At 46.1% G+C, this 13,376-nt stretch overlaps 1 protein-coding gene across 17 annotated transcripts in view; it reads left to right on the forward strand.

The window, feature by feature from the left end:
• Positions 1-931: 931 nt before the first annotated feature.
• The window catches only part of KDM6A (lysine demethylase 6A), a 150,564-nt gene continuing 138,119 nt past the window's right edge, over positions 932-13,376 (forward strand). For all 17 annotated transcript variants that reach the window (XM_050334017.1, XM_050334019.1, XM_050334020.1 and 14 more), the window contains exons 1-2: positions 932-1,127; positions 1,350-1,413. In XM_050334017.1, coding sequence (XP_050189974.1) covers positions 970-1,127; positions 1,350-1,413 — 222 coding nt within the window. In that variant the 5' untranslated portion in view covers positions 932-969. The remainder of the gene's footprint in view (positions 1,128-1,349; positions 1,414-13,376) is intronic.

Below are 13,376 nucleotides of genomic sequence, written 5' to 3' on the forward strand. Positions count from 1 at the left end.
CCCGCCCCGCCGCTGGGGCATGGCCCCTTCCTTCAGCGGCGTCCACTCCCCCAGCCCGGAGCCCCCGTTACGCAACTCCACCCGAGTCCCTCCTCCTCCCCTCCCGCCCCGCCACTCCCGACACCTCCCCCCAGCCCCCGCCGCTCGCTTTTAAAGGCGCACCCCAACCTGCTGGCGCCCGCTAATCGCAAAGCTCGTCTGACCGACAGCGCGCCCGACCTATCAGAGGCCACGGATCCGCGAAACCCCGCCCCCTCCCTTAGCCACCAGCCAATGAGGCGAAGCCGGCGAAGGGAGAGGTTGGGGGGGGCGGGCGGCGCGCGCCAACCGCCCGGGAGAGCGCAGCGGCGGCGGAGCGCTGTGACTGACGTAAGTCAACAAAGGTCACGTGGAGCGCGGCGGCGGCGCTGATTGGCCCGGAGCGCGGCGCGCGCGGGGGCGGGGCGGCGCCGTGAGGGGAGGGGGTACTGGCGGCGGCGGCGCGCGCGGGGTCCGCGGGGTGACACAATCGCAACAACTTTGGGCAGCGGCGCCGCCGAAGTTTGTCCGGGCGGCAAAACACGGCCCGGCCTGCGCGGGCAGGGCGGTCCCCCCTTTCCCGTGGTCCCCGACACCCCAGCTACCTCTCCCCTGCCCGCCGCCGAGGGGCTGAGCGGCGATGTAAACACCGCTCCGCCGCCATCCGCAGCCGCCGCCTCCTCCTCCTCCCCCGACTCTCCAGCGCTGGGGCTCCCTCCCCCCTCCCCTCCCTCCCTCCCTCCTCCTCCGAGCAGCGGGGCTTCCCCCGCCCTCCCTCCCTCCCTCCCCTCCCCTCCCTCCCTCCCTCCCTCCCCTCCCTGCCGGCTGTTGTTGTTGTAATAAAAGTTGTGGTGTGTGTGTGTGTCGGGCACCCCGCCCCGCCCGGCGCTGGGGGTGGTTTGGGGCGCGCAGGAGGGGGTGCGATCCGCGAGTTAATTACGCTGCGTTTCCATGAAATCGTGCGGAGTGTCGCTCGCCGCCGCCGCCTCTGCTGCTCCTTTCGGGGATGAGGAAAAGAAAATGGCGGCGGGGAAAGCGAGCGGCCAGAGCGAGGAGGACTTCGCCAGCTTGACAGCCCAGGAGAGAGAAGCCCTCTCCGGCCTCGACAGGTACCCGCTCCCCACTCCGCCCCGGCCGCCTCCGTGTCCCGGCTCGGCCCGCGCCCCCTCCCCGTGTGTCCCCCCGCTCCCCTGCCCGCGGCTCCCCGTGTTGCCGCCCCGGGCCCCGCGCTCTGCCCTCGCCCGCCCGCCGCGCCGACTCTCCGCTAACGCCGGTGCCTCTCTCTCTCTCTCTCTCTCTCTCCTCCCTCCCGCCCTGCTCCCTCCTCGCAGCCGGCTCTTCGGATTTCTGAGGCTTCATGAAGATGGCGCCAGAACGAAGGCCTTGCTGTTAAAGGTAAGCGCGAGGGTGGATGTGGAGCGGGATGGCGCGGGGAGGGGGGGTGGCGGTGTTGGAGGGGTGAAAGCGGGGGATGGGGAGCGCGGCGGCCCGCCGCCCTTCCCCGGGACCCCGGGCCCGCACGGTGAGTGTGTGCGGGGGTGTGCGGGGGCACCGACACCTCCGCGGGGTCCCCGCGCGTCGCTGCCGCCTTTGCCCCCTTTCCCCATCCCCCACCCTGAGCGGGACGAAGGGGGAGCGCGGCCATGCGGGTGTTCCTCGTCCAGCCCCGGGACGGGAAAGTGTTGGAGCCCCGGGGCCCGGAGCGGACGGGCCAGGGGAGGGGCGCGGGGGCGGGGGAGGCGGAGGACGAGGAGGAGGAGGCGGCAGCGGGGGGAGAGGAGGGAGGCAGGGCGCGCTCGGCGCTGCTGACGTTGCCGCTGCCCGGACCCTCCCTCGTGATTTTCGCCCCGGGAGCGGGGCCGGGGCCGGAGCCCGCAGGGGAGCGCGGGGTCCGGGCGGGGCGGGCGCGGCGCTGAGCGGCCCCCGGAGCCCTCCGGAGTGACTTGTTTACTCGCCGGGCCCCGCTGCCTCCGCCCGGCCCCGGCCGAGCCCCGTGTGCCGCCCGCCGGCCCGGCCTGACAGCGAGCGGGGCGTCCCGCCCGGCCCGGTGTGTCCTGCGAGAGGTGTTTGCCTCCGCGGAAAGTTGTTGGCCCTGTCATTTAGTTAAGTAATGGCTGCTCCTGTCGGCCCCAAGATGGCCGGACAGGGAGGAGAAAGGGAAGGGGGGGGAGGTAAACACGAAACAAACACCGGGGGAGCGAGTGTGGGGGGAGCGCGGAGCCCCCGGGGAGGGCCGAGGGAAACTCTCCTGCGCATCCCAAGTTCTTTCTGGGCGCTTTTCCTGCTGCTCCGCGGCGCCGGTGCCCTCCTTATCAACCTGTAGCACGTTCTGCTGCCCATCCGTGAGCTGCTGACAAAGGCTGTGCGGGCCGAGTGTCTGCCAGCTGTGCTCAAAACACCGAACGCCGGGGTAACCTTTGGGTAACAGGATAAGTGGGACTGTTTTTGAAATGCCACACGGCTGAAGCGAAGGGGACGGTGCTCCTCTGGTTCCTGCTTTCCTGGCTTGTTCCTGTCAGTAGCCTGGCGTTTGACACTGCTCATCCCATTGTTGTGCCCGGGCTGTGTCGTTGGAGGATTATTTCTTCTTTTTTTTCGTGTTGCTGGTTTTGGTTGATCTGAAGGTCTTGCTCTGAACCGTGTTGAATTGGTTACCCCAAGCCCTTCCTTGTGTTTGGGTGTTTATTTCTGGCAGGATTGGAAAAGCTCAATGTCAGGACGTGGAGGGGGAAGGGATGGAAGGAAAAGCAAGTACACTTTTTCTTTGTGCTTGTATTTAAAAAAAATCTCGTGGTTTCCTTTCGATTTTCGGAGTTATTTATAAAAGCACTCTTTCCCATAAATCAAAAAGGTAGGGGAGTGACATGTCAGACCAGTTAAATAATGTACGTTAACTGTTGATGGACCAGAATTCGTGTCTGCTCCGTGAATGCTGCTGAGGCTGTCAGAAATATTAGACAGAATTCCGTATGGGATAGAGCTTAAGGATGCCAGATAGCAAATAAAAGCATCGTATGTAATTAGATCATCTGTCACATAGTGTCCCTGGGTTAAGTTTTATTTTGTGTACTGTAAAATCAAGTAATGCAGGCAGCAATTCAGCGTATTAGTTGAGTTCTGAGTCCTTTCTTACATACAGTGCATTAATGCATTTTTTTTTATGCTAGGCAATTGTAGTTTAGTATGTGCAGTCCGTTTAAGTTGTGGGGCATTTTGACAGTTTTGAAACATATTTCTAGAAATACCACTGTATGTTTTGTGCTGTATTAATGTATGGATCCATGCAGCAAATACTGAAAGGAAAAAAAAAACCCCAGCAAGTAAATATTTTGCTGTTTCGCCTCAGTTTTCAGACGGCGTTTTGGGCATTTATGAATGGCACAGGAACTCACGAAGCTTGTTCTTCGTAAAACTTGTCTCTGAGAAAGGTGGATTGTTGAGGAAGTAGGAGGATTAAACCGTTACTGTTCAGTGCAGAGATGTTCGACAGGGATTTCGTGGCTTGAATCAGTTTCGATTTTGTTTATTCTTTTTACTTCCACGGACTGTGCATGTGTTTCTGCTCCCGTTATCGATAAGTAAGAAGTTGTTATTTTTAAGGTGTTTTTCTGCTTGGTTCTTTTTCTCTGTGTGTGAGGCTTCATGCAGTTTATGCCATACAGGGAGGTTTGGGGTAATTAATCTAGCAGACCACTTTAATTCCGTGTAGCAGTTATTTTTATTGTAGAAACTGTGGCTGTATATACGTGCAGTTTATTAATAGGTTTTACAGCGATAGCAACAAAATCTTCCCTTTTGTGCATGGAGCAACAACAGCTAACAAAGACCCTAGACTCCATAATTATGAAACCCTGACTGACTGATTTAAGAATCTACAGCACATCACAGTGTAAGATTTATGTGCAAGTGTAGCAGGTAAGGAAAACCATTGAGTCATGTTTCCAGAGGAATCCTTCACAAGGCAGAAATTTACCCTCGGTGTGAGAGCAGCACCCCTGCCACTGAACCTTTTCAAAAGGCTGCCAGGCTGGAGCAGTGACTCCTCTGTGAGGCCTGGAGTGTTCCCTGGTTACCTGTGCTGAAGGTGACATGGGCAGAGTACCTGTCTGGGGAGAACTGGAGGGAGATCCTGCGTTATAAGTGTTTGGGGAACAGCTCTGTTACCTGCCTGGATGCTTATGCAGCAGGAGGAGTCTTGTGGGCTTAAATTTGGTGCCTCAAGGAGGAACTCCTTGTTTTTGGTGGGGTTCACTGAGGCGTGTGTTGGCTCAAGACACTTGGAGGAGATTTCTTGAGGCCTTTGCAGTGGAACTCTGGTTTAGTGAAGCCACACCCTGACAGAATTTGGTAAGGAGAAAACTGGGATGTCTTTCAGGGATGGAGGAAGTTTCATGTCCGGAGCTTTAACGTGGTTGTGAGTTTTATTCATACTGCAGGTCTGGGCTGCAGCCTTCCCTTTCTGGTAGTTTTGCTTTGTAGGATGTGTGGCTGTAGTATTGTGAACTAAGTTAAGTCCTGCTGCTGGGTGCAGCAAATCAGAAGAGCATATAAGACATCAGATCTGTACAGTTTTATGAATTATTGAAGGTATAGACTAAAGGTCAGGAATATTGTATTGTTGCTCCATGTATTGGATGTGTGATAAGCCAGGAGAAATCCAACTTTCCCGTAATGATGTTCACACTGTCAGTGTGTGTGTGTGACAGAGGAATGGAGTTTTCTGCTGCCAAAAATTTGGTGTTTATTTTGCAAGAAAGGAGCTTGAAAATCATAGTTTGCAGCTAGTGTGGTTTAGAGGGAGTGGAGGTGGAAATTGAGAGAGATGGCATCTCACACTGGTTGAAATGCTGGAAATCCAACGTAGCCAGTCTTGTGTGCGAGAAAGTGCTCACTGTTATGCCTCTGTAGTTGACAATAACATTAACGTGAAGGAGGAAGAAAAAACCCCAAAACAAAAGCCCTGCTGCTATCTTGATGTCTCTTTCTCCCAGGAAGACGTTCTGGCAGGAGGTGAAGCTTAAAGATTACTTGAGCGGGGGGGAAGGGGGAAGGGGAGGACATCCATTGTACTGGAAGTGAATTGCGAAGCGTTTCCTTTTTCCTTCTTTCTTCCTTCTTTTTGTTTTCTTTTTTTTTTTAATGATAGTTCCAGTGTTTAGCCCAAGTTGACTTTATTGCAGTGACAAACCGTCGTTTCATAAGCTGTAATTGGCATCCATACAGATGTAGGTTGATGTAGCTGGTCTGATGTATTGGGTATAAGATGCTTGTTAATTCCTATTCATTGAGTTTAATCAGTTTGTCATATCCTGTGGACAAAATCTGAAGCATGTTTCCATTTAGAAGTATTGATGTTGAAGTCGATGTGAAGAGAGATGAAGTAGTTCCACACAATATGCCACGTTTTAGTCTGTGTTACCTCTCGTGGTTTTGCAGCCCTTTTGTTTTCCAGCTGATTTTAAAAATGGTATTTCCTTTGTGTAAAGGCCACACGTGCTGACAAAATTAACAACGTGCTTATCTGTACCTCTATTAAGCTTACAAAGTAAGTGCACAGTGACAGTGTTCTCTCATTTTTCTTATAATTCTCGGTGTTGCTTGTTTAAAAATAGTTTTGGACAGTGCGAGTTAGTATATGTTGACTTTGTCCCTTCAGTGTTGGCATTAATGTTAATTTTCTACTGATCTATAATTAAATATTCTCACCGTTATTTATAACAGGCTGCTTGAAAAATAATTATGCAGAAAAACATTTTAGCAGGTTGGTCTCGGTGTAGTGAAGTTATTTTTCTTAATGACTTTGGAAATATTTCAGCTTAATTTCTTTTCATCAAAACAAAGAAATATTGCTTGAAAAAGAGTTATAGTGTTTGCCTTATATAATGGCAGTGCTGGGAATTGGAAAACTGGGAATTGGTACCAAGAGACGTTTGGAAAGTATTCCAGGAAGTGGGCAGCCTCTCCAATTTCTGTAAATTTATATCAGAGTTGTTCCTTTATGTGTTTTTAATACATTATGCATTTCTAATTATTTGTTTATTATCTGCAGTGCTGTCTGCCCTGTGGAACAAGTTGAAGTTGGTTAAAATTTTGTAAATTGCATTGTGGGTGGAACTGGTTTTTTTGGCCTTTCTTGAAGGTGTCACTTTTTTAGTGTTTTTATTGGGTAATTGTAACTGAGCCATAGATTTTTTTTTTTTTAAGATCAGCATTTATTTGTGTGCAGTTTGGGCTTTGTGTTAATAGGATCAGGCTTTTTAGGATCCAGTTAAGCTGTAGTGGGTGACATGTTCTATAGTTCATGGTTGTACCATGTTTATACTTAGAAATTACAGTTGCAGTGTATGTAATATTTATACATCCTGATACTTAACGGCTTGGTTATGGCTTTGCATTATTTGTACTTCATCTGGTGTTAAAAAAAGCACATGTTTATTTTTAAATGGACGTTACACAGTACTGTAAGTATGAAATACTTTGTGTGCTTTGATAGTTTCAAAACCAGATTCGAGGCGTATTTCTTTAAAATAGTTGGGGTTTATTGCTCAAAACATGCATTCTTTAATGTTTTGACCGTTTCTTAAGTTTAAAGTGCAGTATTGATACTACTTTCTCAAGGCAAGGAAGGAGATGAAGTCAGAAACGTTACACTTGTCATCTTGATGTGTTAATAAAGAAACAAGGATGTATCTCATCTCCACAAATAACTTGCTTTCGTTGAGGTGTAATTAGGATTGCAGGACACTTGGCATGTTGGTATTTGCACTTCAGCGAGCTTTGTTTTCTATTAGCAGACTATTAGTAGGGAATATAATAGAAAATTTTTCTCTGTTATAGTAGTTTTTCATATTTCCTATGGAATACGTGGGACATATTGTAGCTTTTAAGCACCGACCTACTGAGTCTGGAGGCTGAAGTGGTCCAGTTCTCTAAGTGATACATGTGCGTCACCTTAAGGTTATTCATGCCCTACTGACTTAATAATCAAGCAGCCAAGGCAGGCAGTGGTTCAAGATGGAGAAGAGAGAGAAATATTGCTGTATTTTAGCAGCTGAGGAGTAGAGGTTCTGATAAATTATTTAATTTTTGAAAGTGTGAAGAAAAACTGTGGCAAAAACGGGACACAACTGGTTTCCTTCCATTCCATTCCAGTGATTTAACCATTGATCCTTTTGTGCATCGTGATGCTCGTGGCCTGTGGCTTTTAGATTTCTGTACAGGTAGTCTCAGGTGTGGTATGTGAAGAAGAAGTAGAGAATCTATAGCTTTTGTCTATACGTGGTGTTCAGGTGAGCTTTCAGCACGGCTCTCTGCCTCTTGCCAGCCTGCATAGCTGTTTGTTCGCTGTAGTGGGTTGAGTGGACTTGATAATTATAGAGGTAAAACTATCTGCAAATGTTGATACCATCTGAAGTAAGTGTTGAAAGCGTCTTCTAAAAGCTAGGCCATATGTTTGTTATACCATTTTAGAAAAGAGTAGATGTTTCATGCTTGGAGAACTCGGTGCGTGTAAGAACCATTTGTTTTCATTCCGTGATACGAAATTAAAGAGAGTCATGGAAAATGTTTATGGCTATAAAGTGATTTTATACTGATTAACATTTGTCACAAGACTTTCCAGTGCCAGAATTATATGCCATGGCCCACTGTTGTTCTTCATCCCACTGAGAATTAGGCAAACTTATGTTCTGTGGAGAAGTTAAGTGTTGGTTTCCAGCCTTACAGATTCATCAGTTAATCTGCAGGTTTTTCTCTGATTACTGAACAAAAACTGTTCTTCTTGGTCCTCAACTGATAAAACTTTTGGGTGACAGGAAGGATTTTACAGTATTTTCAGCAGACTGAAAGGGAAGGAAACGCGTGTATTTGTAGTTTGAGAACACTAAAATAGTTGTGTAAAAACTAGTTGCTGCTCAAAGGGCTTCTGCAGAAATGAATTAAGGAGGTGGGCTGCGAGTGTGAGGTGAATGCAGAGCTCAGCTGGGTGGCAGGTTTTAGTGTTGGATCAGGTAAATCCAGGAGCTGAGCCATTGTTCCCGCTCACCCTGAACGGCTGTAGGTGTGGATACAACTTGCAGTCCTTTAGTTTCACACCTATCTTGTGTTTTACATGTACAACTCGTGCAAGTTACTTTTTTGTTTTAACCTCCCTTCTGGTTGAGGTCCCAAAGCTGTGGTGTTTTGAAATGTAATGTTTGAGTAATGTATCACATCGAAGTGATGCTTATTAAACTTGAGGCGTCATTATAAAATGAGACCAGTTGACTGTCTTTGTTACAAATCTTAACAATATTAATCTTGTTCACCAGTAGAATGCTTGTTTGTAGTTTAAAAAAAAGACAAAATTGAGCTGAGTGGTCCTGTGTGGAGTCCTGCAAAGACTGCCAGGGTTTCTGTAGGTGCATCTGATAGGATAATCCTGCTCCTTTACAGAACATTTTTGGTATAAGGAAAGAGAGGAACTGTGTTTGACATAGTTTGATCTGAGTTTGTTGGACCAAGGGAGTTTGGTAAAGCAAGAGAAGATAATCAAATATTTTTTGTTTGCACTTCATGGAAAGGCATGCTAAAGAAATAGGCACAGTAGTGTAAGTTCCTCTGTGGAAAGGTGCTTTCCAAGACTGGCCTGTTTAAATACTGGTCAGTTCAAAGCTTGTTTTCAGGATGATTTATACTGATACTGTCACAAGTAATATGCACCATTTGATAGTTTGCCTGTGGACCTAATAAAGTTTGTTGCATGGCACGTTTTTAAGATGAGCTTGTTTCACAGTGGATCAGGTATTATTCTTAGTGCTGAATAACATTCTTTATATTTAAAGAATCATAGGAAAGTATTGCTTACGTACATAAAATACCACATCAGTGGACAAAAAGCCCATTAGGCGTGTTTGGGAGTTGAAGAATATTTTTTCTTGGGTATTTTGGAGTATGAGATGACACATGGGTCACCATCAGAGCTTTATTGACAAAATACCTTCCTTTATGATTCTTGGATTTCCTACATAGCATTCATGGAAGAAGCTTATTTAATTAAGATGTAGAATTGAGAGCTCATTTACAGTTTTGTAAAGAGAGTGAAAAGTGTGTTATGAATTACAACCAGAACACTGTATGTCTACATATGAATTTCCTTTGTGGTAAGTTGTTAAATTAATTGTTGTTTGTTAGAATGGCTTTAAGTCATTTCCTTTTCTCACAGTGGCATTTGAGGATTATGATTCACTTCTCAATATAGATTGGTTATTAAAATCTAAAGCAGACTGAAGTGTGAATGTGCTTTTCATTAAATTTCTGCTTCCATTTTGAGAATTTAAAATTCTGAACAATTTCAGGATGTAGTTTTCAGCATTAGACAAAAGATCAGTGTAGTAGGTTCTAAAATAGAGCCAATATATCTCCTTTTTGAGGTAGTGTTATGTTGCTTCCATTGTAGTTGCCATTTTAATTTTTTTATACCTTATCATTTGGAAACTTAGTTGCACAAGAATCTAAAGTGGAATAATGAAGGCTTTAGTTTTATGTGTTTTCATTCTAGGTAATAGAATTTTAAGTACTCTCTGTTTCTTCTCATATATGTCTGTGAAACCATCTTTGGGCCTGTGTGATTGATAAACCAGGATGGAGAACTGCTTTAGATCAAAAATAATCTAGTAAAAGTAGAAAAGTCTAGTTACTTAAAACCGGTACTGAAGGTTAGTACTGAGACAGAGGTTTTAGAAGAGGAAACTTCAGCTTGCTTAGAACTGATTTGGGGAGGATTCTGTGGGAAGCTTCCATGGAGGATAAAGGAGCCTGGTGAGTGCTGGGAGTTTTTCAAGAATGCTCTCTTGGTAGACAAAACCAGTTCATCCTTTAGAGGGAAGGGAAGTAGGTGGAGCAAGAGAGCCCCTTGTTTTAACTGTGGGCTCCTGAGTCTGTTCAAAATTGAAAGGGACACCTACCGGGAATGGCAGAGTGGACAATTACCCATTGAAACCATAAGGGCATTGCCAGAGCGGGAGGAGATGCAGTTTAGAAAAGTAGAAGCTCAGCTCAAATTGCATTTGGCCAGAGATGTCAAAAACTGCAGGAAAGGGTTCTCCAGGAACATAAACAACAACCAGAAACAGAAGGAAAATACTGATCTCCTGTTAAACAGGAGAGGTGAATTAGTCATCAATGACACTGAAAAGTCAGAGATTCTCGACACCTTCACCTCAGTCTTTGCCAGCAGTGCTGGGCTCCTGACCTTGGGAACAAAACCCAGGTTGATACAAACACAGACCTACTGTCAGTGCAAGAATTGCTGGTGTGTGAAGTATTGCAGGAGTTTGACCCCTACAAGTTATCCACAGAGGGTGTTAAAGGGGACTGGCTGATGTTATTGTGAGGCTGTTCTCCATAATCTTGGAGAAGTTGTGGAGATCCCAGAAGACTGGAAGAAGGCTAATGTCACCCCCATCTTCAAGAAGGGTTTGAAAGAGGATCAAGGAAATCATCAATCTTACTTCAGTCCCTAGGGAAGCTGTGGAACAAATCCTCCTGGATACTGTCACAAATCAGATGAAGCACATGGTTGGGAAAAGCTGGCATGGATTTACCAAGGGCAATTGGTGCTTGACAGTCCTGATGGCCTCCTGTGACAAAGTGACCTGCTTGGTGTATATGGGACAAGTGGTGGACATTGTCTTCCTGGATTTCCTCAAGGCTTTCCATGAGAAACTGGTGTGTTATGTTCCAGACAAGCGATCTGTGCTCTGAGTGGGAACCGGCTGACTGGGAACATCACCCAGAGTGGGTGGCAAACAGCTCCTTCTCAAGGGAGAGAGTGTCAGCCTGTCACAAGTGGGGTCCCCCAGGGATTGATACTGGGCCCAACACTGTTTAATACCATTGTAAGTGATGGAGGGATCAAATGTGCTCTCATGGATTGCTGATGATGCCAAACTGAGTGGGGAAGTGGACCTTCAGAAGGGAGAGCAACCCTGCAGGAAGACCCTAGATAGGCTGGAAGAATGGGCTGATGAGAACCTTATGAAGTTCAGCAAAGACAAATGTAAGGTCTCACATTTGGGAGAACATGATCCAGAAGTGCAGCACAGCACGGGGACCTACCTGGCTGGGGAAGAGCTGTGGAAAGGGATGGGGGAGTCCTGGTGGACACAGGCTCAGGGTGAGTGGACAGTGTGCTCCTGTGGCAAAGGAAGCCAAAAGGAATCTGTGCTGGATTGCATCAACAAGGGCATCATCAGCAAACACAAGGGAGTCATTGTCACACTCTACTCAGTGCTGGTCAGGCCTCACCTGGAATAATGTGTGCAGTTCTGGTTCCCACTAAACAGAAAAGATGTGGACAGGCTGGAGAGGGTGCAGAGAAGGGCCACAAAAATGATCAAGTGACTGAGAAGCTACCATGTGAGGAACAGGTGAGAAAGAGGAGAAACGAAAGAGGATAGTGGGAAGGTTTTTCAGAATAGTGTTATAATAAAAGGAAGAGATTTTCAGTTAAAGAAGTGGAGGAAAGGTTTAAAAAGGGTATTTAGATGTGAGGAAGAGTAGGAAACCAGGAATTAAATAGGTGACTTAGGGATGCAGACCAAATGGAGGGAGGTGAGGGGATGACAGTGTGAATCATGGTGTGTTTCTTCTTTCCAGGAGCTACCTGAATCTTGTTCCTGGATGCTTCCTAAGTGTTACTGCTAACTTTAGTAGCATTTAAATGCTTAATGGTGCTGGTGCCTTCCTCAAAAGGTTTTAAAACAAGGTAAAAAGGAACAAAACAACAAAACTGCAGAGGGTTTGTGCAGGGTGTGGAAAGAGTTACATGCACTAAGTCCAGAATGTAACAGAACTCTCTCCCATTTCTGAAATAAAAGTAAGATGTTGACTGTGTTCTCTCTGTCTTTATTGTAGACTGCTGTTTCCTTTTCCCTCATTACCCCTCAAGGAAGGGAACAGTGATGAAATCTACTGCTTCCACTCTTTCCTCGAGGTGAAAGGGAAGGCCAAGAACACTCAGGTGTCTGTTCTCATGTCATGTTTTGCTGCCTTTTAGATTTGAAGGATAAGGAAAGCTGAGCAAGTGTGGAAGACAGAGGTGGATATGTTGGAAGGGCAAGAAATAGTTTAAAGTGTGAATTGAAAGCTTGTGTAAGGGAGAATGATGCTGATCTAGAGAATGGAATGGTGCAATTTAAGGCAACAAAGTGTAGAAGGAGTGTAAGATAAAGTGGAAGGATAAGAAAAGTGGAGAACATCCATTATATAACATCATAAAGCTTGTCATAAGCAATCTCTGGTAGGGGAGAAAAGATGGGATGATACTGAGAAGAATTAAGAAGGACAAACATTGAGTACATTGGTTGGTAAACTTCAGTGGAGCTTCTGAGCACATTACAAATGCAGCAACTAAAGGCAGATTATGCACACCATAAGCTTTGTGTGTGCCCAGTCTCTGATGTGTGCACAGCAATATGTTGTTTTCTGAGTATTTTTAATCTCATGGGTATTAATGGTTGGAAGGGCAGAGCCTTTGAATTTGTAATTTCATTAACACTTGAACATTTAAAGTTTTCAAAGGATGGGAAACTACAAAACTTACTGAAGGACTATTAGATTTCAAGGGTTACCTGTTAAAATGTTCAACAAATTAGCTTTAAAGGTCTTTTTTGCTTTTTAACAAGTTTTTTCCACTTGTTTTTAAGAAGAAATGAGTGTTTATTTGTTTCTTTCTTAATTCAAAAGAAAGAGTGAATATAGATTTTACTCTCATGCTCATGCTGCATATGAAAAAGAAGTTACAGTTGGAAACAGTGCAGCTAATTTTGCATCACAACAGTACATACATCTCTGTTTTTTGCTTAAGAGGTGGGGAAGTTGAAAAACAAAAATTATGCCTTAAAAAAGCCCCTGGAAGCGTTGGGTGGAACTGGGGAGATGTGTGTCTGAACCAGCCTCTTCTGGAGCCTTCATGAAACCCCTCAAATCTGAAATCATAGAATATCCAGAGTTGGAAGGGACACACAAGGATCATAGAAGTCCAGTTCCTGGCTCTGCACAGGACAGCCCTAAATCCCATCCAGCCTTTAGCACAGGAGTGCACAGAATTTAACTAGGAAGTTATGTTTTAGTAGTGGAGGCTTTTCTTAACTGTAGTTACTGTGTGGAGGAAATTAATAGTTGAAATGGCTTCTTCTGGTTTTATGTGGGGAGGATTCGAAGGTGTTTATGTTTATGGTAGAGTTCATTTTTGTTGCCTAAGTAAGATGAGATCCCAGAGACCATCATAGTCCATGTTAGCTAAGGAGCAGAATTAGGTCTCATTTCCAGCCTTTAAAGGTATCTGTTAACTTACAGGTTCATGTGTTAAAAAATTG

Source organism: Myiozetetes cayanensis, unplaced genomic scaffold, assembly GCF_022539395.1.
Source record: "Myiozetetes cayanensis isolate MyiCay16 unplaced genomic scaffold, myiCay2020 scf5-8, whole genome shotgun sequence".
In the NCBI taxonomy this organism is placed as follows: domain Eukaryota; kingdom Metazoa; phylum Chordata; class Aves; order Passeriformes; family Tyrannidae; genus Myiozetetes; species Myiozetetes cayanensis.